At 48.8% G+C, this 24,965-nt stretch overlaps 11 protein-coding genes across 11 annotated transcripts; 7 read left to right on the forward strand and 4 right to left on the reverse strand.

The window, feature by feature from the left end:
• Positions 1-1,016: 1,016 nt before the first annotated feature.
• Positions 1,017-1,522, reverse strand: HD556DRAFT_1338851 (uncharacterized protein). The gene is made up of 3 exons (XM_041302011.1): positions 1,424-1,522; positions 1,250-1,360; positions 1,017-1,194 (listed from the first exon to the last, which is right to left on the reverse strand). The coding sequence occupies exons 1-3, from the start codon at positions 1,475-1,477 to the stop codon at positions 1,075-1,077; spliced, it is 285 nt and encodes a 94-aa protein (XP_041165100.1). The 5' UTR covers positions 1,478-1,522; the 3' UTR covers positions 1,017-1,074.
• A 361-nt stretch (positions 1,523-1,883) lies between these two features.
• On the forward strand, positions 1,884-3,665 carry HD556DRAFT_896009 (uncharacterized protein). The gene is made up of 4 exons (XM_041311974.1): positions 1,884-2,235; positions 2,292-2,334; positions 2,383-3,454; positions 3,505-3,665. Exons 1-4 carry the CDS (start codon positions 2,082-2,084, stop codon positions 3,577-3,579), a joined length of 1,344 nt encoding a protein of 447 aa, XP_041165101.1. The 5' UTR covers positions 1,884-2,081; the 3' UTR covers positions 3,580-3,665.
• Positions 3,666-3,750: 85 nt separating this feature from the next.
• HD556DRAFT_1229513 (uncharacterized protein) lies at positions 3,751-5,987 on the reverse strand (the record flags this gene model as incomplete). Its single annotated transcript, XM_041297285.1, has 5 exons — positions 3,751-4,658; positions 4,717-5,260; positions 5,314-5,618; positions 5,677-5,696; positions 5,746-5,987. 5 exons carry the CDS (start codon positions 5,985-5,987, stop codon positions 3,751-3,753), a joined length of 2,019 nt encoding a protein of 672 aa, XP_041165102.1.
• A 1,233-nt stretch (positions 5,988-7,220) lies between these two features.
• Positions 7,221-9,732, forward strand: HD556DRAFT_896021 (uncharacterized protein). Its single transcript, XM_041311975.1, has 7 exons — positions 7,221-7,628; positions 7,678-7,893; positions 7,938-8,587; positions 8,646-8,691; positions 8,741-8,877; positions 8,928-9,271; positions 9,322-9,732. The coding sequence occupies exons 1-7, from the start codon at positions 7,347-7,349 to the stop codon at positions 9,603-9,605; spliced, it is 1,959 nt and encodes a 652-aa protein (XP_041165103.1). The 5' UTR covers positions 7,221-7,346; the 3' UTR covers positions 9,606-9,732.
• A 127-nt stretch (positions 9,733-9,859) lies between these two features.
• On the forward strand, positions 9,860-12,940 carry HD556DRAFT_1498875 (Rec8 like protein-domain-containing protein; the record flags this gene model as incomplete). The annotated part of the gene is made up of 16 exons (XM_041308924.1): positions 9,860-10,137; positions 10,188-10,198; positions 10,245-10,368; positions 10,417-10,486; positions 10,537-10,564; positions 10,616-10,973; positions 11,020-11,189; positions 11,240-11,442; positions 11,496-11,616; positions 11,667-11,753; positions 11,806-11,985; positions 12,036-12,094; positions 12,143-12,470; positions 12,526-12,610; positions 12,669-12,814; positions 12,867-12,940. 16 exons carry the CDS (start codon positions 9,860-9,862, stop codon positions 12,938-12,940), a joined length of 2,322 nt encoding a protein of 773 aa, XP_041165104.1.
• Positions 12,941-13,105: 165 nt separating this feature from the next.
• Positions 13,106-14,335, forward strand: HD556DRAFT_896024 (Isopentenyldiphosphate isomerase). Its single transcript, XM_041311976.1, has 5 exons — positions 13,106-13,247; positions 13,306-13,478; positions 13,531-13,866; positions 13,919-14,032; positions 14,085-14,335. Exons 2-5 carry the CDS (start codon positions 13,328-13,330, stop codon positions 14,234-14,236), a joined length of 753 nt encoding a protein of 250 aa, XP_041165105.1. The 5' UTR covers positions 13,106-13,247; positions 13,306-13,327; the 3' UTR covers positions 14,237-14,335.
• A 401-nt stretch (positions 14,336-14,736) lies between these two features.
• On the reverse strand, positions 14,737-16,513 carry HD556DRAFT_1264540 (uncharacterized protein). The gene is made up of 5 exons (XM_041299092.1): positions 15,971-16,513; positions 15,716-15,914; positions 15,578-15,662; positions 15,298-15,523; positions 14,737-15,245 (listed from the first exon to the last, which is right to left on the reverse strand). Exons 1-5 carry the CDS (start codon positions 16,425-16,427, stop codon positions 15,034-15,036), a joined length of 1,179 nt encoding a protein of 392 aa, XP_041165106.1. The 5' UTR covers positions 16,428-16,513; the 3' UTR covers positions 14,737-15,033.
• A 179-nt stretch (positions 16,514-16,692) lies between these two features.
• HD556DRAFT_1228887 (uncharacterized protein) lies at positions 16,693-17,292 on the forward strand (the record flags this gene model as incomplete). Its single annotated transcript, XM_041297257.1, has 5 exons — positions 16,693-16,750; positions 16,808-16,827; positions 16,874-16,971; positions 17,023-17,042; positions 17,093-17,292. 5 exons carry the CDS (start codon positions 16,693-16,695, stop codon positions 17,290-17,292), a joined length of 396 nt encoding a protein of 131 aa, XP_041165107.1.
• Positions 17,166-20,784, reverse strand: HD556DRAFT_1498888 (ATP-dependent DNA ligase; the record flags this gene model as incomplete). The annotated part of the gene is made up of 16 exons (XM_041308925.1): positions 17,166-17,469; positions 17,529-17,966; positions 18,016-18,246; positions 18,303-18,485; positions 18,541-18,838; positions 18,888-18,963; positions 19,013-19,178; positions 19,240-19,341; positions 19,397-19,537; positions 19,589-19,754; positions 19,805-19,870; positions 19,928-20,195; positions 20,247-20,300; positions 20,350-20,421; positions 20,475-20,657; positions 20,715-20,784. 16 exons carry the CDS (start codon positions 20,782-20,784, stop codon positions 17,383-17,385), a joined length of 2,601 nt encoding a protein of 866 aa, XP_041165108.1. The 3' UTR covers positions 17,166-17,382.
• Positions 20,785-21,365: 581 nt separating this feature from the next.
• Positions 21,366-22,282, forward strand: HD556DRAFT_1338892 (40S ribosomal protein S11). The gene is made up of 6 exons (XM_041302012.1): positions 21,366-21,430; positions 21,489-21,540; positions 21,606-21,701; positions 21,760-21,888; positions 21,941-22,024; positions 22,077-22,282. The coding sequence occupies exons 1-6, from the start codon at positions 21,419-21,421 to the stop codon at positions 22,166-22,168; spliced, it is 465 nt and encodes a 154-aa protein (XP_041165109.1). The 5' UTR covers positions 21,366-21,418; the 3' UTR covers positions 22,169-22,282.
• Positions 22,283-22,339: 57 nt separating this feature from the next.
• HD556DRAFT_1338894 (phosphoprotein phosphatase PPZ) lies at positions 22,340-24,023 on the forward strand. Its single transcript, XM_041302013.1, has 2 exons — positions 22,340-23,473; positions 23,525-24,023. The coding sequence occupies exons 1-2, from the start codon at positions 22,600-22,602 to the stop codon at positions 23,992-23,994; spliced, it is 1,344 nt and encodes a 447-aa protein (XP_041165110.1). The 5' UTR covers positions 22,340-22,599; the 3' UTR covers positions 23,995-24,023.
• Positions 24,024-24,965: the final 942 nt, after the last annotated feature.

Here is a 24,965-nt window from a genome sequence, read left to right on the forward strand (position 1 = left end):
GACCATCTTTTCACCGATACCAATTGGCAAGACAGTGATAGGAATCGCTGCTACTGCAGGTGCCTGAACGCTTGGTCGTCGAGGCGGAAGCAAAGACATTTCAAAGAGAATACAGCCAGATGTAAAGAATGGAGAGAGAAACGAATAGCGAAAATTAAAAAAAGAATGAGATGCACACCAAGTGCAAAGTTTCAGATGGAAGTACAAGTCAAAAAAATGAAGCTGAAGCGGGGACTAGTCCAACTTCGCCTCGAGTAGACGTTACTTACGTCTGGCATTTGGCGGTCCACTTTAAAGTTAGTTTTATAAACTGCGGGACATCTTGTCTTTCTCCTCAACTTAACCTAATGTTGTGGGTCAACGCCAGTAAATTAGAGATGGTGCAAGCAAGCTGCACCACACCTGGACGATGTTAACCTGGAGTCAACTGAGGATCGACATACTAGTGGATCTAGATGCCATTCACACACTCATCTTCCTAATTTACGGAAGCTCCTGATGGAAATTCCTATATTGCGTTGTCAAGGAACGCAGTGTTAACCCCATCTCTTCGGAAGAACAGGGTACATTACCTCACTCTATAACCACTGGCAGAGCCAAGACCGATGCTTTAGTACTAGCCCCGCCTAGCCTCGCTGATTTCAAAATCATTTTGCAGAAAAACATTCTAAATCAGATGTCTATTTTCAAACATCATACAACATATAATTCACAGCGTCAAACCACCTCAGCACCAAGTTTCCAACTGATCTTCAAACAGACTGGTATGCGCCGGACTGGTTGGCAGGCTGTGGTGCTGGAACAGAGCTAACTTTTGAGGGAGCACGTGGGGTGTCGTCATCCACCGTCTGGTAGCCATCCCGGCCACCGGAGGTGAAACCCCCAGGCATGGACCAAACTATGACAGCATGAACGATCTGAGGGTAATTACTCTGTAAGGTTAACTTACCCGTAGGACCATGGATATCAGTTCCGAGGCCCGGGAACTGTCCCCCGCGTTGACGCATGGCAACCAAAAAAGCACCAGTGGTTGGTATCTCGATGAGAGTCAATTTAAACGTCGACAATAGTATTTCAATTGCTCACCTTCAACAGTAAAAGGACGACAGTAAGGAACCTAAGGAAGCCACCTTGCTCATTCTTGATCATCCACAGTACGTCATAGAATATCGAAAACGACAACAAGCCCGCAAACTGGCTCTTTGTTGAGATGCCAATCACCAAGTACGATGGGAGTGACGATGCTTACCAAAGTCAGCGACTGTGCCGCGTCGCTGCTCTCCTGTACATACGAACCGAAGAGGAAGATGGGCAAGTTGTATGCTGGGACAGTAAAAGGACTGATTATGAAGGCCAGCGCCTGCGCAGTACGCAATGCGTAATGAGTAATCCTTCTCAACAGAAGGACTGAAGGACTACTTACTGTCTCTGCGAGTAGTAGTTTCGCTGGGTCAAGTGCCTGGATAAAGTCTGCCATCTTTGCTCGTAGTTGTGAATGTTGATGAAAGAGGTTTCAAATAAGGGGACTGCACGGACTTGCCTTTTTTGTGCCAGTCCAATACACCTTGTTCAATTAGCACTTATTCTAGTCCGGTCGCAAACCGAATCCAACATTTCACTAGTTGCATGTCCCAGCTTGGTCTCAGCTAATTTACTAGCAGCAGGCGTTTCGCGCGTTTTTTGCGCAACTCAAATTCGCCAGTCGTTTGCTCATGCCACTGCCCCAGCGCAAAATAGTCGAGGAGCTGCTCCGACCTCCTTTTGGTCCATATCGTGACGAAGAAGTGCTCAGTACAGAATGCGAGAGCAAGGCAGGAAAGATACTGGTACTGAAGTCATTTCAGCTGGCTTACAACGACGAGATTATTGGGTACCGTTTCTGCCCCTTTGTACTACGTGTATCTTGCTAAGTCTTATTGACAAGGCTCGACGAATCTGAGCAACCTCTAGGTACCGGAGAGGTAGACACTCGACAATTCTGTTTTCGTGGAATTCTTGGTATACGTTCGCTCGTTTGGCTATCTCAAGTCGGCGTCAAACGAGTGGAAGCAGAGCTCAACCTGCGTGCCAACACGCGTAGTATGTGTGCAGGGGAACGCCCTCCCAATACAATAACGCTTGAAGAGCTATTTAATAGGAAAAATAAATATCTTGGGGGCCCACCCGAAGACGATGAACTCGAGCTCAGGTTGCAAATCCAGGGTTTCAAGAACTTCCCAGCTCTATATATGACATGTGCGTTTGGAGGCCTATACGGTATAATTTGAAGGACTAAGGTCGAAAATATTTAGCCAAGCTACTTCCGGATGGATTGTTATGGCACTCTAAAGACCGGTGGGTATCATGACATGTGATTCTGGACACGTCCTTACTCTCCTTTAGTAATCGCACCTATGAAGTTGCAACAATGGACGTCTCCACCTTTCAGCTCTCAGAGAACTTCTTCTGGCGTTACCGGCTCCTTGCTCTCATGACAAAGATCGTTGGAGAGGGACGAACGCCGCTCGAAAAGCGGACCCCTGAGTGGTTTGTATCCCAATACCTCGAACGGTTCGCTCATCCCGCCAGCGATGAGCACGAGCGACTCATCTACGATTCTACCGATTCCGATGTCGATGAAGGCAAGACTCAATTGCCCCGTCACCCAAGGCGAATACACAGGCGCGATATTCTAGGGCTATTTGCTGCCCAGTCGGAATGGTTCGTTACTGATAACGAAGTGAAGCGCAAGCGGATATTTCCTTTCAAACCATGGAACGCATTTAGAAAGGAAGTCAGAAAAGCAAGATGGCAAGCTGCACGCAACAATGTCATCTGGGGCTGGCCGATTGGTCATCAGAATCAGCCGGACCTGGAGTCAGAACCAGACAGCGAAGAGGGAGATGATGAGGATGATGAAGATGGCGAGGACACCAGAAATATGGTGGAGCGGAATCCTGTCATTGGCAAGACAAACGAGATCGTGCGCCGTAAAATCGACAAAGCCAAAACCAGACGAACCCTGCCGTCTGCCCGGCGTGACAACGAAGCCGGCTCGTCATCGTCGTCCTCAGATGAACTCGATCCTGCTAGGGCACATGCGTATATGTCAGACTTCTCTCGGGAATCATCTAGTACTGCTTCTGATTCTTCGGATGAATCCGTGGACGAGCGCCTACTTGATTTCGGAGAGCTCATCCCACGCCAGTTGTCCCAAGTCCCGGAATTACCAGGCCCCGATAACCGCTGGTGGTGTCCTGTCCCAGAATGCGGGCACATGGTTGATTTGCAACGTCTCACACGAGATGATATAAAAGCCCTCTCAGCAACCACCGTCTTCTATCTCATGGAGAAGAAATGGCGGAGTATTCGAGAAGATGAAAGAGCTAAAACATGTTTCTTTGAAATGGTGTCTAAGCATTACGAGGATCATTTTACAGACCTTGGTTTAAGGTTTGTTCAGACTAAGGGAAGGGTAAGTAGCTCGAAACCGGTCTTTTACAATTGTTAACAATATTATTTCAGATCGGAATAGATTCGATCAGGGATAAACGGCGTGGTCCGCAGGCGGTAGTCATCGTGAAGGAGGAAGTTATTTAAGAGCTCCCCCTGATTCCAGTCCGGGGCCCTATAAGTACATATAGACTGTAATATAGGTTGCAGTCTGTTAATAACATCCCACGGACTTATTGTGTACTCGGTAAAGTACTAGCAGCCCAAATGACTTCAAGGAATGACAGGATAATGATGATATAGTCCGTGTGGTATAAATTATCTAGGTCTAGCGTTCCGCCCCAAGAAAATGTCTCTTAGCCACATCCATTGCCTTCCCGTTCTGCGTGTTTCACCAGCAGTGCCATCGCCCTCTTCCACGTCCTGCTCTAAGAGTTCGGAGCGATGATCGCTCAACACTCTCCCGTCCCGAGCTTCTTCCGAGTGTCTCCCTTGTCCCTCACTCACAGTCCACCTCCGGCCACCCGCAGTATCAGCCAAAGACATGGTCTCATTGACGACAACTGCAAAGCCAAGTCCTCCACTGATACGCCTAGAAGTTCTTGTGGAAGGGAGAAGCCCGAATCCAGGGCTGACTGGTGAGAGACCTATTGTCAATCCCGTAGGAGACAATACGCTCGATGATTGCTGCTGATGTAAAGATGAGGCCATAGTACGCATAGATGCAGATGGATCGATAATGGTGGGGTGCTGACGTGATGAGCGGGAGGTGCCTGGTAGGGGTGGGGAGATACCTGTCTGATGGGCTGTAAAGGGAGGTGAAAGCTGTGAAGATGATGCGCTGAGGGTGTGCAAGGAGACGGGGCTCTGGGGGAAAACAGCGCCCTCCGACCGCACCCGGCGGTCCATAGGAGGCGCAATTGACCCAGAGAGAGATGAACCCTGGGGACCAACGGCAGTACTTGCATACGAAGGGTAGTGTGGCGAGGGGTTTGTTTCGGGAGTTGCGCTTCTGCTGTTGAGTACTGCTTGGTCTTCAACGTCAGATTCAGTTGCTGTATCGCATTCATCGACGTTGGCTTGGGCACTGACTGCCCAAACCCCAGCAAGAAGAACGAACATGCCGACTATGACGAGGATAAGGTGCCACCCTGGGAGTTGTCCCAGCTGGTCGAAGTAAACCAGGCCATTGATAATCGATGAAAAGTTATAAAAACAAAAGGCAGCTAGGTAGTCTCCGTGTTAATGGCACTATCGGGAAAAATACAAAGGAATAGGACACACATGGGCAGACAAATGCAGGATCTGCAAGCCTCAGACCACGATTAAGGTACCAAAGTTGTCCCAGAGCAAAAATAATGAGTCCACCAACAAGAATCCATGCCTCCCATCTAAAAAATTGATTGACGCCGCGGAATGTGAGGACAAGAAGTTCAACACCAGACTTTGCGAAAATCAAACAAAGCCCAGACAACGTCCCTGAAGCTGCAGCATATGCGAGGGCAAGAAGAAGCGGGGTTCTGCCAGGAAGTGGTACGCGTAACGGTGATGAGGACTTTGAATTGTGTAGGGTAGATTTGGTAGATGGAAGGCGGCCGGATTTTGGATCGAGCAGTGGTGTTATCTCAGATGAAAAGCTGCCATTGACTTGTTCCTCAGTTGGACCAGTGGATGGATTAGATTGTTGTATGCGTGTGGGAGGTAGCGGTGTGGGAGAACCATGCGCGGAGGTGCAAGAAGACGACAGGGGTGAGTCATGGTTGGCCTGCAACAATGAATAGGCTGCGGCTTCCAGTTGTCTCTTGTAAGAATATTCAATACCGTGGGTCTGCAGGAATGCTATATGTACAATTAAAACGATATGTCGCGACTGGCACGCACCACGATAAGGCACACGAGTAGGATGAAACCTTCGGCACAGAACCAGCCTATAAATGCAGGACGCGCGAAAAGTGCCATTAATTCGTCGAGACTACGCGTGGTTTCAGGAACGATGCCATAGATAGCAATCAAGGCAGCGCCACCAGCGATGAGAGCTGTTCCCAGGAGCATTCGTGGACGAAGGAGGAGATTAGCGAAGAGGGCATTCCAAAGGAGAGAAACGGCGCCCAGGGGTGCCAGTATGACGACCGGAAGAGATGCTATTTGTACGAAAGATCCAAACACATTAGATATCAAAAAGATAGCTGACAGAGGTTGTGTTGGTCGGCGGAACGAATATAAGCAAAGTTTGAGGGGGCTCACCGAATCCTATCAGCCATAATCTAACAAATGTAAGGGGAGACTGAGTTATAGAAGATATATATGACTCACGGTCGACGGTGTTCTACTTTCTGGTCTTGTTCTTGAAGCTGCGAGTTATGAACATGGCTACGACGCTGGATCGCAAGACCAAGGCTTTGGACGAAAGATGCGAGTAGTCCGATAAAAATCCCCAATGGTATGGGTATGTCTTGATTTAAATTTGTGTTGGTAAAGAGTGAAGTGGGTGCTGCGGCGACATGGGCTATAGAGGATGTGATGTGCGTTACAGTACAGCCTGTGAGTATGCCCATCGACGACGGCGAGGAGGGAAGAACTTGTAAGAATCTTCTACTTGTCGTTCAGGTGCCAATTTGGTGTGCACTGGCAGCAGTAGCTAGAAATAGAATAATCTGTGGGCAAGAAGTGTAGACGCGTTGTATGTAGCAGTAACCGAAGAGGCAAGGAGGTATTACACACGTGATTGACACTAAAAACAAAAGTCTCATGGAATTGATATGACTATTCTATCACGATTTTCTCTGCTTGTTGTATAATAAGGGGATCTGCACAAGCCACTATATAGGAGCTCTGAAAATGTCAGCGTGAAACATGTTCAAGTGGTGGAGTGCTCTGCAGCTGACGACTGAGTACAATGATCATATGGAGTTCAAGATTCTCGCTGGGTGTTACAGTGTGACTCGGGAACTACGCTGAGCTGATAGGTTGCAGACCAAAGAAGATACGAGAACCTTGATGGTCATGCGATACTTTGTTACAGAAGTAGCCAAACTTGAAACTAGACTCAGGAGGACTTGTTATCTTCTGAGGTAGCCTTTTCGTTTCAAGCTTCTTCGTCTCTGTGATCACCTTATCCTCAGCAAATGCTGTTTGGCGCCTAGCTTCCATCTCCTTGACACTGGCTGTTACATAAGTGAAGTAAGGCTGGATAGTGCAGTAAGTAGTAACTGACCTTCGGGATGGTCTCTATGCTATGATTGACATGATGTGTGGCCTGACCGAAGAACCCAGTTTATGATGGCTGTAGACGTCGATGTCATGAAAAGCTTCAAGCGTGACTGATACATTACGGACACTATCAATGATAACAGGCACTGTGCCTCGGGGAAATCAATAGTGGACCGACCAGCCTTGGGAGCCGGCTCGAATGCCTTGGTCACTATACGTCCGTCGTTCATGCACATGTATGGAGCAACAAGTGCAGCAGTAAGGCGTTGACATTCTTTCAACGGAGCGGCGAGGTAGCGGTCCCAATGCCGATAAACGGTGCGGAACGGAACGGAACATGTGCCGTTGCCCTTATTATGTGGTGACGACAAGTCGTTAATACTACGCGGTACTGCTGCCATAGTGGCAGAATATGCCTGTGGACTAGTATTAGAAGGGACGGGTATCTTCATTCGCCTATGGTCTGTCTGGTTTGTGAAAGAGCTTGCTTATCACGCACTTGCGGGAAATTTGTAGCTGTTGAGTCTGCCACAGACACGCCGTTATGCACGGTGGCTGTGTGCTTCCATATGACAAGTTCCTTCCATCAAGTTTAGCGCCGCTGGTCACTACACACATGTATACCGAGCATTGTCCCGAGTAATCACTACATAAAAACCAACCTGACAATTCCCTCGTTCAAATTCAATCCACTTTTCAAGGTCATGTCATCTCCTAGCAATTCCAACGCTCAGTCTAGTGATGCATCATCTGTGTCCACTTCGGACACATCATCTCTTCGTGAACGAGCAGTCTATGAAGCGTCCGGCGATGACGACTCATCTGTCTTTACTGTGATAGGAGATTTGGACACCACCGTGACCCCTAGCCCTGTCGGTTCTCAATCAGACTTGTCGGGTTCTTTAGAACAAAGCATGTCTGAGGCCCGTCTTCGTCAACTATACGATGAGGAAGAGATTGAACGTTATCTCCGCTTGTTTTCTGCTGTAAGTTCTTGCCGTACTCGATGCGTGGTATATCCTGAGGTCCAATAAGTATGTGACGGAAGTGAGACTACCAGGTGCTTTGCGTAACATCAAGGCCAAGCCATCAAGTAGCTCTCTCCACCTTCCCCAGTTACCAAAACCACCCCCACTCCCTCCACGACCATTTGCTCGTAATATCTCTGAACAAACAGAGCCGCCTACACTTCTTCCATCCACTATTCCTCCAGCACAAGCGGATCCCTCCTGGTCCGAACATATTGCCATCGTGAGTGCTACTGTTATCACAGAAATTAAATCTCAATTCTCCAGAAATATATACTACCAGCTCTTCCACCAATGCCTCATCCACCACCATCCTTCTCTTTAAAGCGCCTGAAACTTACTAGCCAGCGTTTTTTCCTCGCAGTAGTTCCTCCTTACCAGACTTTCTTCCTCTCCATGGCAAATTTAGCATTATGGAAGGACCCACAACGTAGCGGACTATATTGCGCGGTAAGCAGGCTGTTACTTTTGGAAATCGATATATTCACCAACATCCAGGCGTTCTGGGGACTATGGCTGTATGATCTCCTTCTTCCGGCGATGATGTTTGGAATTTTGTGGGAGATGCTCAGCCGGAGACTTTTCCCGTATCCCACTTTAGAATCTTTACAGATGCGGAGAAAAGATTCTGAACGTGCCAGGGAGTTCGGAGACGAAGTTCAGGAACGCCTATCGGCACCTTCACTGGGACCCAAGGATATATTTCAGTTCCTCAAATCTCACAGACCCACAGCAAAAAGTAAAACCAAGCCCCTTCCCAAGGACACAGGGGTGCTTCAAACGAGTTTAACTGGCGATGGTGGCGAGGATGAAGCGGCTACTGTTCTCGATGGTGATACCCAAGAGGAGCAAGACATCAAACGAGAACTCCTGCACGTTCTCAATACTGTCGCTGATATCCACGAACGTATTAAAAAGTACGTACCCCGTGATTCGTGATGGGCTGTTAACTAACCGAATATCCGTCGTTGTTAGCGTTTTCATTTGGAGACGACCAGCAGTCTCCCGAAGATATGCAATCGTGAGTAAGTTCTGGGGATCACTTCGGCATGCGCTTGACTCCTAGAAAGATTTTGGCTGTTGTAACCTGCTGCACCTTGATCATTCCCGCGCATTACCTAGCAAAACTTGTATATGGCAGCTGCGGGTTATTGTTCTGGCATGTCATTCCTGTGTTAGCTGCTCTACCACCAGGCGCTCGAGCCAGGTTCGTGTTCAATGTATATTTGCATCGTATTTTGTTAAGTGGCGAAATAGACTGCCCGGTCCGTTGGCTGATGCCCCCACCGATGCCGACTATGCTATAGAAATAATTACACAAAGGATTGCCAGGGGCGAGGAAATCAAGCCTCCGCGCAAGCCTCATTCTTCGAGTCCTCGTGCTAATAGCGCAAACGAAGCCGATCTTTCGGCGATCCCGACTCCCGACGCATCATCCAGAAGCCAAATGCAAACTAATGATGGTGTTGATTGGAAGAAGTGGGGATCCCGTATCGCGCACGGCAAGTCACTGCTTAGTGAAGGCAAACAACGCTTTTCTTCTGGACAAGTGAATACGGTCGGCCTGACGTCCGCAACTTTACGAGATGAAGACACACATAGTACGCCTATAATAATCCAGGCTGTGCTACAACAACTGATCCATGCTCAGCATATCCTGCACACCACACTTCAGCGCCTGGTCTAATCACACTGACTACTACTACAGTATACTTCACAACACTCGCATCACAACAAGCCAAATTAATTATACCTCGCGGGAACCTCTGCGGCGTGAAGAAAACCGGTTTGATGAAAGGGCTTCTGATTTCCTGGGTTGACGGCGAAGAAGGTCACGGAAAAGAAATAGAAGAGAAGTTCCACTGGGTCGGCAATCGAGATGAGCTTTTCGCGCGCCTTCTTGGCCCAGATGGTGCCCGATGGATGCGAATCTGAAGCTCGAGAGTCGACGCGTTAGTGGCTGAATTAAAACTCAGAGAGCTCCGCGCAAAGGACCATACCATGAACGACATACGCTTCCCCCCTCCCTCATAATTTATTCGGTCTCTTTTCCTCTATCCGTTTTTCGTACGTTTATTGTATGCATTCTGCTCATTGATCTCTTGCTATTACCGTAACCTATTTGCTAACCCAATTTTGTCATTTATCTGCCACCGCTCGCTCATTCTTCAAGGACACTAAACTGCCAAATGTTTTTCTCTACCGAACTGTTGTCCAGGAGGGATAGCGGATTCGGCCTTCTTTGGTACTGTTCTCGTATGCTGCATGGACGCTGGAATCATATCTCATTGCTTGGTGTTACAAATATTAGGCTAGCCGCAACCCTTGGCTCGAAATCAGCCTTTAAGAAATTACCCAAGCGTTCCGTGTTGACGGCAGATATCTCTCAATTGTGTGATCTGATTGCTTCTCCTGCGGAGCCTCTGGCTCTTCGCCTCTCAAGTAACTTGATGGTCGGGGCTGCACGGTAGGCAGATCAACTTCGTCGGGGCCCTTGATACTCACTCAGTTCCACAGTGTATATAAAGGTTTGTAATTCATGGCTGTACAACCACATCTAACTTTTGCTTCTAGTCAAGCAAGAACTTTTTCTTTCTGATGTCACGAGTTGCTTCAACTCCCTCAAGCGAGTCGTGCAAGAGTTCCGTTCGATGGCTGCGTCCGAAGCCCATCTTCAGATGGCTCAGCCGAGCGTGAGGTGAGTTAACTCACACGATGAAAGCCTCCTCTGACACCTCCTGTCAAGGCCATCAGCTGTTACCCTTGCTGCTGATCCTGGTGCTGGATTTGCCATGGATTTTGACGCAATGGTCGCTGTACGTCCTGTCTTTCTTTCTGTTTGTCTCTAAGCCAACGATGCGGCTAGGACTGGGACGAATACTTGAACATTGGAAGTACGTTAGATTACTGTGCTTCAACTCGCGTATATTCATTCTCAATTGTAGACAACAAGGGAGGAGCGGAAGAGGGCTCATCCGATGACGAGTACAATCCAAAAGCCAAGAGACCAAAAGGAAAGGGTAAGCAGTCTGCAGTTGCATCGGCTTCCACCGCGGAAAACGCCCGCGCCAATGCGCATACACTCAACGAAAATCACGACCTCTTCCTCGCCAATTCTTTCGACGCCTCATTTGGTGGCAGCGGCGCCAATGTGATTACATCTTCTCAGAATGAAACCTTCGGCTTCGACGATAGCTTTTTCGGCGCTTTTGATGGCCTGGATATTGGTGAGGGCGTTGGCGATGATGTCGTAAGGGAACTTGGTGAAGGCTGGGGAGGAACTGCCCCGGAGAATCAAGTCGAGTGTGTGTCCCTTTCGGCAGGCTGAAGTTTGACTGAAATGCCCTAGCCATGATATGCAAGTGGATGAACCGATCGACTTCGGGTTCAATGATGCAGATAACCTGTATTTCGAGCACGATGCCCCCATTGACGATACCGGTGCATTAGAGCAGAATGTCTTGCCGCTTCCGCCGTCGGCCTTTGCTACGCCTCAAGGCACACAACGGGGCTCAGCGGGTACGACAAATTACTCCACATTGACCACCTTAACTTATGAAAATTTAAAGCTGCCCTCCCTCCCTCTTCCTCCCTTACCGGACACTCCCTCGAATCTCCCTCTGGTCCTTTGGCTGCAATTGCCCCGCAGGTCGAAGAGATTGAGCCCGTTGCACCTGACGATCATCCGGCTAAACCCGCACCACCTAGGAAGATCAAGCGCGCTAGACTTCTTTTAGATGTGCGAACGGAGTTGACGGATGACGAATTAAAGGTGTGTAGTAACGCCGCTCGTGACCTGCAGCTACAGCTTGTATTTCTGTATAGGCTGCACGCCTACATTATCTGGAAGAACAAAATGGTATCCATCGACAACTTGCGCGGAGGACTTTTGAGAAGGATCAAGGCAGGCTCGTTGACGGTTTGCTTTGGGCTATTCCGGAACACAGTAAGCTTCGATTTTGTACTTTGCGCTCATCGTGAGCTTACATTTTGAAGTGCAAGCCAAAGAGCTGGTAGACTTCTGGCTGGATCATTTCAAAGCACAATTGGACGCTCGATCTGTGTTCATGATTGGACCCCGTGGTCAGTCTTACAGCACCTTGAGTGTGCCTTATTAAATACACGCGATCTTTAGACGACTCTCCTCCGCCAAAACGGAGGAAGACAAAGACCAATACTGAAATCCCCGGTGAAGTTGAGCATGTCCAAGTCCGCCCTGAAAGTCCTGTATTCGGTGTAGGCCGGGCAAGCCCAGATTTTAATGCGGGTGGAGCGGATATTGACATGAATTTTGACATGAATTTCGACATGGGCAGTAAGTTGTATTGACTACCATGAATGGCTATCACCCAATGTCCTTTTCAGATGGCTGGGGTGGTGCAGACGACGTCGGACCAGAACTGAACAATCTTCGCTCGTCCGAGGTAAATTAGCTGGCAACGCTTTTCATACTTTCCTTGACAAGGTTTTAGGAACCGGGACAAGCGCGTCATGCCCCACGCCCAATGTCCGTCATGGGCGACGAATTCGGCTTGGATATCGTGCAGGGCTCCTTATCGCAGCGTAGTGCACTCTTCCCTTGGGACAATGCGGGTGGAAGCTCCTCGGTATCTGGTGCAGTACTCCTTGGTCGCCAGAGCAGTGATAAAATCAGTGTCGACCACGCCGAGACTCGCCTGAGGGGCAGCTCACTAAGCCGACGAGGAAGCTCTATTCCAAGTCAGCAAGGCGACGTATTTGGTGGTGCCGGAGGTTTCCCTGCGAGCCCCCAAATAATCGACGACGATTTTGTATTCAACGGTACGTCGATAAATTCTACGACTTGCCAGGCGATCTAGCTCATGGAATCGACAAGTCCCGGGAGGTAATTCTGTGGCCGAATCCCAATTGTCCGAGGTCAATCCGGCCACCCTGGAGAGAACCTCCTTCAACTTCCTTGAGTAAACATATTCACTGTCTACCATTCAACCTTGGTGTATTCACATATTGTGCTGAAAGATACGCTAAGATGCAATATAAATCACTGTCTGGGTCGGCTCGATTTCTCGCTTTCGACGATGTCGTGCCGCGGACCACCAGCACCGCACACGTTGCAGCAGCAGCTCTCTACCACTGTCTTGGTGTGTTTGTTCTTCCCCTTTCAAGTAGCACCATGCCGGACCGTATCCGAGTATGGACTGACGCCGATTTGACCAGTGTTAGGCACGAAGGACCTCATACAACTTCGTCAAGAAGAGGCCTATGGAACCATTGAGATCCGTATCAAGTGATACCTTGGCCCCCTTGTCGGCCGAAACGTTTTATGCATTACATTAAATTCGTGTAGATTATTAATACTATTGGTCCACGATTCCCTCTATAGTGTACTTGAACACAGTGGTTTTGAGCGCCCTGAACATTGAGACAGAAGAGCGGACGCCTAATAATCGGCTCTTGCATTTTCCGTTCCGAAACCATGATCAGACCATCCAACAAAAATCTTGATCGTGCCATTTTTCACCCGAATAACCTCTCCGAAGCGAAACACACGGTGATAACGTTAAAGGTTCATCGCTTCACGCACTTATTATTTGCTTGGTATGAATATACTGCGTGCTAGCCTCCCCTCCTCGTCTCATTTTACTCGCACTCTTAGATCACATTTCGCTCAACGTACCATGTCCTCGCCAGCAGTTCTTGCCGCACGCGCTGCTCTTGCCAGCATAGATCTCACCAGTTATGACCCTGAACAATCGAGACTGATGGATGAGAAATGTATCTTGGTCGACGAGCAGGACAACGCCATCGGCGCGATGGATAAGAAGACTTGTGAGTCTATTTGTTCTATATTATACGGGTTTTTGATAGCAGGCTTCAATAGGCCACCTTATGGAAAATATCGACAAGGGTCTACTGCACCGAGCCTTCTCTGCGTTTGTCTTCCGTCCCTCCGATGGCAAGCTTCTCCTACAGCAGCGTGCTTCGGAGAAGATTACTTTTCCGGACATGTGGACGAACACGTGTTGTTCGCACCCACTGGATGATTTCGAAGAAGAAAAGATCGAGGAGAACCAGCTCGGAGTGCGGATCGCAGCTTCGAGAAAACTGGAGCATGAGCTCGGTATTCCGCAAAGCCAAACACCAATCGATGAGTTCCAGTACTTGACGAAGATTCATTACCTCGCACCGTCGAACGGTATGTGGGGTGAGCATGAAGGTGCGTTGACAGGTTGAAAATACGGGCGCATGTCTTTACCTGCCTCTCATAGTCGATTACATCTTGTTTATGACTGCGGATGTTACGGTGACGCCGAATAAGAACGAGATCCGGGACTACAAATACGTGGACAAGGCTGAGCTACAGGCGATGTTCAATGACTCATGTGCGTATCTTGCTTGCGATGTGTTGGATGCGAGCTTACTCGGCACGCGCAGCAAATTCTTTTACACCTTGGTTCAAGCTGATTGCTCGCGACTTTTTGTTTGGGTGGTGGGATACTCTTGTAGAGCGCCAGGGCTTTGATGGTCGTGTCTACGCAAAGACTCTAACAGGCGTCGCTGACGGTTCCAAGGTTGTCAAGATGTGATACGTGTTCTGATGTCGGTAGATGTAGTGCAAAAGCAATTCTGTATTCAATAACTTTGTAAATTCTAAACTGGCTAGCTAGAGCATAGACACAATAATGGACCCCACTTCATAAATTCTAATCTGACTATACGATTCAACAAATTTATTCAAGTTCTGTTTGCCAAGCACCATACACAGTCAAGAGACTATGAAGTAGTTACTGAGCAAAGAGAGACCAGAAAAAAGAAACCCCCGACGACGCAGGCCGATAGTGCAGTGGCAAGGTCATCATGTCCTCCGAGTTGCAAGCAGAGCTCGAAGGAACAAGGGCGGCAAAAATTTGATAACCAAAGAATGAGGGCGGTGCCCTCATAATAGTGGTTAAACTATTAAGAACAGATACTACACTTGATCTAAGCCAAAAGGCCAGAGTGGTAAGGATCCAATATCATTCACAGCTCCCTTTTATATCTTCTGAATCAGCGCACGGACCAATTTTAATTTTACCATAACCGGTCAGGCTTAATCCAGAGTGCTCTAGGCTAGCTGGACAAGGCGAACGCGATAAGCAGTGGAGTTTAAGTGGACACACTCCTGAGGCCTGTATTACACACGCATGATCCGTACAAGTAACAGGATACACCGTCTGCATTATCCTTCCTGTGCTACAGCAGAATTAGAACTATAAATACATACGGTAGTCATACATCATGAGCATGTCGTTTCCAGTATCGTTACACCCCGTCGTTGGGGTAGCCAGTATGTGGACTCTGTCACAGATGATCTGCGTCGTGCGTCGGCGCGTTCGACCACCTCTTAGTGATCAATATTCGGACCAGCACGTGAACCCGCACGCGAATTGGCACGCGAACGCATCCTCGTCCCACGAAATATCCATATCTCCTTCTTATTCCCAAACCCAAGCATCCCTGTACGCGCAAGGGGAACAGTGGCTTCAAGCTTGTAGCCCATAGTACTGATCTCCTTTAGTGCAGATGCTGCAAACACGTCTTTGCTTAAATCAGGGGCTGGCACGAGACCACATCAGCAAGGAAAATTGCATGTGCAGAAAAAACAAACCCCCAATTGCATTCCTTTTGAGCTCAATTGTGTAGATCTCGTCTTCACTTGTTCGATCTCCAGCAATTTTGAATGGCCATGCAGCCCGAAGACGGGGACCAATCTGCTCGCCAACACGCCGCGGGGGACGGACAAGCGTCATCCTGTGTCCTGAGCGCGATATATGCGCAGCAAAGAAATCACAATGTTCATCGGGGCCGCTATCTTGAAATACCAGCTGAGGATACTAAACACACCATTAATAATGCTTCTACAACGCTCGGGTTAATTAAAGACATACGGAATAGCCCGTACTGAGAGAGGTACGGTACTGATAGCCGTTATGTGCGAGGCATGTAAATAGTTCGCATATCATTTTTTGTGCGCTGCATTTAATCAGCACGTGATACAGGATCAGTGATTGGATGATTGGACCTACATGACGCCGTCGCCCCCGCTCGCGCTCCAAGGATTCCTGTTAAAGAGGATCCGAAACGCGTGATTAACAGGGATTGCCGTGGATATGCCGTGTGGCCACATAGGAATAATGTTCTCCTTTATCTCTTCCATGGTATCTTGGAAAGCGACATTGCCCATACGGAGCTCGTTTGTGCCGTGAAAAGAAACAAACAAGTGTTCTGTGATGACGTATGGCGTGGGAGGAGTGATAATCATAGGTCAACTAGTAACTTACCTGGAAGATAGGACGGGTTAGAACTCATGCCATTAGCGCGTGTCATGGGCACGAGGCGCTGGCGTGCACTGGAACTTGTCCGAGTACGCTCGAGACCGGGTGGGGTGGCACTAGTCGTCTCTGAGCGACGAAGACCACCGTTCTTCTTCATCGCGGACTTGAGCTGGGCCTTCTCTGGGTTATATGAGGGCTTTGGACGTGTGGTACTAGCGCGCTTGACTCGTGGTGGGGGAGCTGGCTCAGAATTTGGCGGGATGAATGGCGTGTTAGGGTCCAGGTGGCCTTGTGAATATTGAGTGGCTTGATAATTTTCGCGAGGCCATGGTGGAGAACTGTACGGATCAGATGTAGGAAATGGTTGTTGTCGCTGCTGTTGATGCTGATAGCCAGGAGGGTAATATGTATGGTATGGCTGACCATAGTAAGGGAAGTTAGACTGCGGGTAAGCTGAATGCATTGGTGGTCAGGGAAAGAGATAGGAAAGATGGCCGTACACTAGTTAGTCGAGATCATAAAACGGCCTCGTGCACGTGTTAGCTGAAGACAGCAGACATGAGGATTCCCATTCTAGGCCGCGGAGAATTCTTTGGGCGTTACTCGCATAAAGTTCATGACATCGGTCCGCTTTCGGCCCTATTGATCACGTGAAGGTTTTTATATCTCTTGCTTCCGACTCACTCGGAAGTTCTCTTCACAAACGCCCAAGTCACACCAGGGCAGCGATGGCATCAACATTCTTTACATGGGTCAGATCTCCTGCTGCTCGCGAGTACTTCTTCAGTATGTTTCTCTTCAGTTATCATTTGCTTGAAACATGTTTCATCATATTCTTCACAGGTACACACTTCTGGGGACCAGTCAGTCATTTCAACTTTCACGAGTCACACAACTCACTCATTCCAGGTCGCAAACTGGGGTCTTCCCCTTGCTGCCCTCGCTGACCTTAGCAAAGATGAAGAGGTCATCTCAGGCACCATGACCACTGCACTTGCTACCTACTCGTAGGTCCCATTTCACTCTCACGCAGCTGCCTGCTGAACCCACGTAACTAGAATGGTTTTCATGCGCTTCGGTGCGTTCTGCGACGACGCTATAAAGCGCGTTTCTGACCTTTCGTTATAGCCTGGAGAGTACAACCCCGGAATTACCTGCTCTTTGCCTGTCACTTGACAAACGCAACAGCACAGTCAATCCAGGAAGCCCGCTTCGTGAACTACTGGTATTACGGTGGCCGTGAGAAGAAGTTTGGTCTTGACAAGGGTCCAGTCACACAAGCCATCGAGGAATCACAAGCAGAGGCAAAGAAGGTTGCAGACACATAATAATAATATCCCTCTATGCAACGCTGGCATACGCTGCGCCTTTGACTAATCGATGTCTGAAGTGAGCATCTAGATACTGATACGTAATTTTCACCAAAATCCGTCATCCCCATCACCTTTGCTTTTCTTCCCACCCTTGCTCTGCGCAAGCACCTGTCGTTCATACATCTCAGAGATCTGAACAATCATAAGTACCTGCCATCTCATTGAATCTCAACATTCAGCGAAACACTCACTTGCTCGGGTCCAGTAGCATCATCTGCCGACTTGTCATCCCGTATTCGGATGAATCTCGGAAACCGCAACGAGATCCCGCGTTCCTCTACCAAGCCCTGTGCCGCTGTATATACCGGGCTCAAACTCAGATCTGCCGCAAGCACCTCCCACACGATCTTTGGCTCAAACCACACATCAGGTTTCGCTCCACCAGGTTTGATGTCCCCACGTGGTTTTGTGATCTCAAGCGGTCGCAGAGTGTCCCAGTGCGTCTGCAGCATCTCTTCGCTGAACCCGGTGCCGATCTTGCAGATCGTCTGATACTCTTCGGCATCGGCGTCGAAGCAGGCTAGGAGGAAAGCTCCGTAAACTTTCGTACGCTTGCCTTTGCCGTAGTATCCCCCAACGACGACGAGGTCCAGAGAATCACCAACGCCAGCGAGGTAGTCTTTCTTGAGCTGTGTATGATTGATCAATATCAGTTGGATTTCGACGGAGCAAAAGCACCTTGAGCCAGTTGACGCTCCGCCTACTGGGTTCATAGTAACTTGCGTCTGACTCAAGCATCTTGACCATAAGTCCTTCGCAGCCGTCCTTCACACTCTCTTCGAGGAATGCCTGGATCTCATCTGTTGTCGATCCGTCTGAAGCCTTGGCAAAATCGAACTCTCCAGGCACGATCTGGAAGTGCTCCCTCAACAACTCTCGACGTTCGCTGAGTGATTTTTGGAGAAGTGGCTACTCGCACGTCGATCAGCGCAATACCCTAATATCGTCGAGGATGGGTAACAAACCTCGCCATTGAGATAAATAAGGTCGAATGCGAAAAGGCAGACTTTGACCTGGATATCTTCGACCTTTACGTCCTTGCGCTTTCGCTTGCTCAGCTCTTGGAAGGGCATAAGCTTGCCTGAGGTCTTGTCAATCGCAACGGCCTCGGCATCAAGCACGAATGACTTTGTCTTCTCCATGATGCACTGTCTTTCCATCAGCCCAATTTGCACAGGCAAGGCTATATAGATCATCACCTACCCTCGGCAGCTGCTCCACTAAATCTGGGTACTTGGCCTTCATATCCTCTGAATTTCTACTAAAGACGCTGACGCTGCCATCCTCCAGCATGTGTACCTGGGCGCGTTCTCCATCGTACTTGTACTCACACGTGAACTGCCGCCCCTCGAAACGGTCCAGTACTTCGCCGATCGCTTTTGTTGGCTTAGCGAGCATTGGCTTGAGTGGAACCCCGGGTGTGAGCTTGCAATGAGTGCGCAAGCGTGATAGACCATGCGTGAGCAGCGCGGGGATCACAAGTTCATATGTAGGGAGCTCGCTGGAAGATGTGTCAATGAGCGTAGATGGGCGAGGCGAGGGGGACCGACCTGTACACAGATTTCATGATACTAGCACCCTCTTCGAGGCGAGATGACAGTTTCTCTTTGCTCCATCGCTTTCCGGCTTGTAGACGATGAATCAGCTTCATTAGCGAGGTTTGAAAAATACACACCATGTTCTTTAGCCAGAACAGCAGCATGTGCGAGGGCCACGAGAACCGTACGCTCAGCATTACCGATCCGGAGCTTGCCTTCCAGGCTGCGCACAATGTACTTCGCCTCGAAATCCTGGCATGCGGCGAGGAGCTTTGTAATGATCGATACCTTCTTTGCCTGGGACTATATCAGGGGGAGAATGGTGCTAAGTATTGAAGAACTTGGAGAAGCATGAAGAACAAACAGAATGTCCAGATGACAGCGCGATCTCCCGCAAGTTTGAGAAGACAAAAGGAACTGTAAGCGGCTTGGGTTTGAAGAGCGTCTTCTGACTGTTTTTAGAGTTCTACAAACGAAGTGAGCCCGCGCGGTCGGGGTTAAGACAAGTAACAGCAGAGCACCATTGCCACGAGCCCGAGATCACCTTCTTTCTTGAGGTCTGCTTTAATTGTTGCAAGACTCCGTCCTGTGGACTCGCTGATAGCTTTAATGAGCAGGCTCTCGCCGATACCCAGTTCGACACCAACATAATCTGGGCTCAGCTACGTCTCTTAGTACACAAGAGCAGAATAATTGAATAACAAAAAACTTACGCGGTTTATGCACAGGTATACAGACTGCAGGAGGGAGTTAGAATCATCCTTCTTGCTGCGTTGGATGACAAGAAGGAAGAACGAGGTGAGGAGAGCAGTCTTTTCGAGCCTCTTGGTGGTGGCTTCGATGAGTGAGAAAGTCTTCGTTAATGCAGCGTAGGGCACTCTACCAAGTCACTGTGTAAGGAAAATGTCAGAGATTGTAACACGACGTACGAGTCTCCGATTTTCCACCCGCCCTTGACGTCTACCTCTGCGACTCGCGATAGTGCTTCCTCAGCGCTGTGTATCCAAATTAACTTGGCCCATGTAAAGACCTGCTAGAGGAACCATACGTACGTTTGTGTTGCCGCATCTTCGTCGTCATCTGGCTCGCTTTCGTCAGGAATCTCATCCTCGCCCTCGTCGGCACTTGCTGAGGACTCGGCTAGTTGCTTTTCTACAGGCTCAGATTGGGGGACTGCTTTGGCTTTCCCTTTACTTTTGGAGGAAGGCTGTGGCGAGGAATGCCCATTTAAACTGGTGAGAGCGAGTGCAGTGGTCGTGGAGTCCTCGTCATCTGACTCGACCACACGTCTCCGTTTGGACTTTGAAGGCCCAGGTGATGCTAGAGTGTAGTTGATTCCAGCTTCGACTTGCAAGGCTGGGTTACACTTACCAGCGAGTTTTGGCGAGGTGACATCCTTCCGTTTGGTTTTGGACTTAGCCAGTGCTATTCCTCATTATAACCTGTCAGCTGTGAAGAGCGGAGAAGCACTCACGTGCTGGTGGTTCGTCGACCTCCATCTGATCTCCCTTTTCTGTTGGCTTTTTGCCATTTGAGACGGGCGATACTAAGAGTCCGCGAGGATTAAACTCTACAGTTTGAATAGTCCAAAATTCTCACTGATTTCAGACTTCACTGACGCGCCCGTCTTCAACTCATCCACCTTCCCGTTGACGATGACTTCTTCCGTCATACTCTCCTCATTCGTGTTGGACTTTCGCTTCTTCCCTCCCCACATTTCCGCCAGGTTTGATTGCTGCGGCGGCGCCGATTTGCTGTTCTTTGGCATTTCAAAGAATTTACCTAGAAAAGTGGTGGTATCGTAGGTAGTCAGAAAGAGAAGGACATTACGCTACATACCGAGTGTTTGTTGTCTTCCCATAAATCTTGTGTGAGCCGCGACGCGATAAAACGAGCGCGTGACAGACATACTAGACGCGCGTTACTTGTCGCGTCGACCCGTGTGAACCGGTTCATGCCCCTATTCCGCGGAGTCAATCAGAGATGGAATTGCTATTGGTACAATTAAAATAGCCAGCCGAGTGGTTACTGCACAGACCTATGTAAATAGGCCAGCTCGACCGAGATCCGGCAAGTACGACCTCGACCCATCACCTCGCCCCTGCAGTCACACGTTGCGCACGTTCAAAATTTGAGCCGAGTCCAGACAATACAGCACCACAGGGTCAATGTTTCTCCATACACGTGACGTTATTACTGTCGAATAGGAATTTGTTTTGCCAAAGAAAGGTGACCCCCCGGGAAAACACCTCTTTTGGGAAGTTGACCCCTGTAAAGTCTAGGGACACCCCAGTTATTTTGGCTCTCACGAATCCCTCCTCATTTCTCCATCAATTTTTCTCGCCCAGCCTCGTATAATTCATAGTAAACTGCATGATGAATTGGAATGGATTCTAGAACGTGTAAAACATTGGAGTGACTGAAGGGGTGGGAATATCAATGGTAATTGCCGGAATCTGTACAGTTTTAATTCTGTGGCTTCTTTCCCACGCAAGTAAGCACAGTGCGGGAAATTGAGCTCCTCATCGTCCTAATCATTCACCATGGCTGACCAGGTACGGGCTGCTACTTTGCTGAATCCACGCTCATTGCTTGACTTATCATCATTTTCAGATCGAGAAGGCGTACCAGAAGCAGCATTTATTCCAAAACGCCAAAGCCCGCGGTATGAGACTTTTAATCCGTGAAATCGGAGCAGGAACTCATGTGATTGCGATCGCTGTGGTAAAGGTGGCAAGAAGGTTGCGACCAAGGAAAAGCGGTGGTACAAGGATGTTGGTCTTGGATTCAAGACCCCTGCGGAGGCTATCCAAGGCACTTACATCGGTATGTCCTATACTTTTCACATGTGGTCTGCATGGTGCATTGTGATGTCTGTTTTCAGACAAGAAGTGCCCTTTTACCGGTAACGTCTCCATTCGTGGCCGTATCTTGACCGGAAAAGTTGTTTCAACCAAGATGACGCGGACAATTGTGATCCGCAGGGATTACCTCCACTACATTCCTAAATACAGTACGTTAGAAGACAGACTGATTGTTCATTCACACTTATCTTTATCTGACAGACCGTTACGAGAAGAGACACAAGAACATGGCCGTACATGTATCACCCGCTTTCCGTGTAGAGGTTGGTGATACTGTCACTATCGGTTAGTGTTCCTCTCAGTTGGTACTACTTGGAATTGATCGCAGGCAATGTAGGGCAATGTCGGCCACTGTCAAAAACTGTACGATTCAACGTCCTACGGGTGTCGAAGAGCAAGGCAGCAGCCAAAGCCTTCGGCAAGTTCTGAGAGTGCCATCGAGATTCTATTTACGCTGTTGACATTGCATGATTTCTACTACCCATTGCGCTATGCCCGCATGAAAAATTCATTGCTGCATTATGACAAGCATTTTTTTTAGAAGATCTGAGTGGCAAAGCACAGGAAAGTCGATAAACTAAGGACTGAAATACTAAGTATGTCCTTCGAGCGCTTGATTAACGGGACAGGAAGTAAACAATGGAACAAATAAGGACAGCAGTGCAAGTTGCCGCTAGAACGATTGACTGGTCCTCGTTGGAGAGGACTCGGCTCAACTTAGTTCCTGTCTTCTTCGACTTTACAAGCTGGCTCCAACACTTCTTTCTGTCTTAACTTCCAAGTTAACTTCAAGGTCGCGCTCTCGGTCTTCAGCATCACAGCGAGGCTCGCCCTCGCGCGAATCACAGGTTTCACCACCAATGGGCCAACAGCAATCTAAAAAGACAAAGAAGGGAGGAAAGGAGAAGGACGTGGACCATGTGCACGACGATTCTATAGAAGAATCGAATGGTCAAATTCTTCATGGCAGTTTGTCTCGCGCAACAGGGAGTCATCCCAACCACTCCCAAAGTGTTGCCCACGAGTATGATGCAGTCCGAAATAGTGCACCCTCGCTTAATGTACCTAGTTCCGGAGAGTCCAATGGAAGCACCTCAAAACCACCAGGCTCACCAGGTGGTTCACCGGCTATCTTCAGTTCTTCCCCGAACAACCTTTCTACTCCCTCCCTACTCGCACCAACTTCGGCGCCACAACCCTCCACTTTATCAACAAAACCCTCTCCCGCTCCACTCGACATTCCACTCACCCAGACAATCCTCTCAACTTCTATGCCGTCGTCATCCTTCACGCCGGGTTCAACGGCTAGTAGCTTTCCCTTGAGTGACTCTGCGGGAGGAAAGGTTGGACAGCTCGACATCGACGGTATGATCCAACGCCTTCTTGACGTGGGATATACTGGTAAAGTCAGTAAATCTCTGTGTCTGAAAAACACGGAGATTGCTGCTATTTGCCAAGCGGCGCGCGAGGTATTCCTCAGCCAGCCAACCCTCATCGAGTTGTCACCACCAGTAAAGATCGTCGGCGACGTGCATGGGCAATATTCAGATCTCATCCGCCTTTTCGAGATGTGCGGTTTCCCTCCAGCCGCCAACTACCTATTTCTGGGTGACTATGTCGATCGCGGGAAACAGAGTTTGGAGACAATCTTACTGCTCTTGTGCTACAAGATAAAGTACCCAGAGAACTTCTTCCTCTTGCGTGGCAATCATGAATGTGCGAATGTCACAAGAGGTCAGTTGCTTGGCGCCTTCTGTCATGTGGTGGTATTCTGACATTTTCCAGTGTACGGCTTCTATGACGAGTGCAAAAGACGATGTAACATAAAGACATGGAAAACATTCATAGACGTCTTCAATTGCCTGCCCATTGCAGCTATTGTCGCCTCCAAGATATTCTGCGTACACGGCGGGCTATCACCTTCGCTTCACTCCATGGAAGATATCAAACGCATACAAAGACCGACCGACGTGCCGGACTACGGGCTGCTAAACGATTTGCTATGGTCCGATCCTTCTGATACAGCATTGGATTGGGAGGATAACGAGAGGGGGGTGAGCTACTGTTTTGGGAAAGGGATCATCAATGACTTCCTGGTACGGTATGACATGGACCTGATATGCAGGGCTCATATGGTCGTTGAGGACGGGTATGAGTTCTGGAATGACCGGACACTGGTGACGGTTTTCAGTGCTCCAAATTATTGTGGAGGTCAGCATAACTCTTATCTTTCTGTTCGTCCAGGGCTGAAGTGATGTTCTAGAATTCGACAATTACGGTGCTTGTATGAGGTAATTTCCGTCTGTCGGCATCTGGGGCTCCAATTGATTTGTATTGTTTCAGTGTCTCAGAGGACCTTCTGTGCGCTTTCGAGCTCCTCAAACCTCTGGACGGGCCGGCGCTCCGGAAAGAGATGACGAAGGCTAAACGGAAGAGGTGGGTTATCTCACTCATTCAATATCGCGTATTCACCTCCACGCGTGCCTAGTCTAATGGCGACTGCAACGTGATCATGACATGACATGCGTAGAACACCAGTGTCACAGGGTCAAGGGTGTGGGTAACCTGTTAATGAACACTGTATATCTTTGGTGTCGCTATGTATTGAGGCGCAGACACTCGCTGAGATGCCCATGCCACCCTCTCACTACAAATATCACACTACCCCTACCTCTACATCATTCCGTCTAGTCCTGATCTGTTCATTTTGATATCCGAGCGATTTGCCTCACGCGAACACACTCCTTCCTGCCGTACTTCGCACCTCTACCCCTTGCCCTCCTATCTCTCCCTACCCTTTCTTCCGTTTCACATTGTCTCGCTCTTCAGCTTTCTCCTTTTGGGCCTATTTAAGACGTCGCATATTTCTTTGTGTTTGTGCTATATAATGACATTGCAGCTGAAAATGCTGGCTGCAGTTCTCAGCTGATCAGGAGTTATCACGTTTCATCTCGCCACTTACTAGTATGATGTGTTGACAGGTTGTATATATCCTTCCATAGAATACTAAGGTACACGTGTTCTCCTTGAAAATGTGCTTCCTATTTGGCCATTTTGAAGGGTCAGATAGCTGACATGGATGGACATCTCATGACACAACAGATCCAATTGAGTGTGACTGGGACCAATGGGACATATCCAAGTGAACGGTGATGAAAGGGAAAGGCACCCTTGACAAAGAGCATTCAGCTGGAGAGGATGCTTCTTACGCACTGTGACCTGCAAA

Source organism: Suillus plorans (genome assembly GCF_016647745.1).
Source record: "Suillus plorans strain S12 chromosome Unknown HD556scaffold_7, whole genome shotgun sequence".
NCBI classification, from domain to species: Eukaryota; Fungi; Basidiomycota; class Agaricomycetes; order Boletales; family Suillaceae; genus Suillus; species Suillus plorans.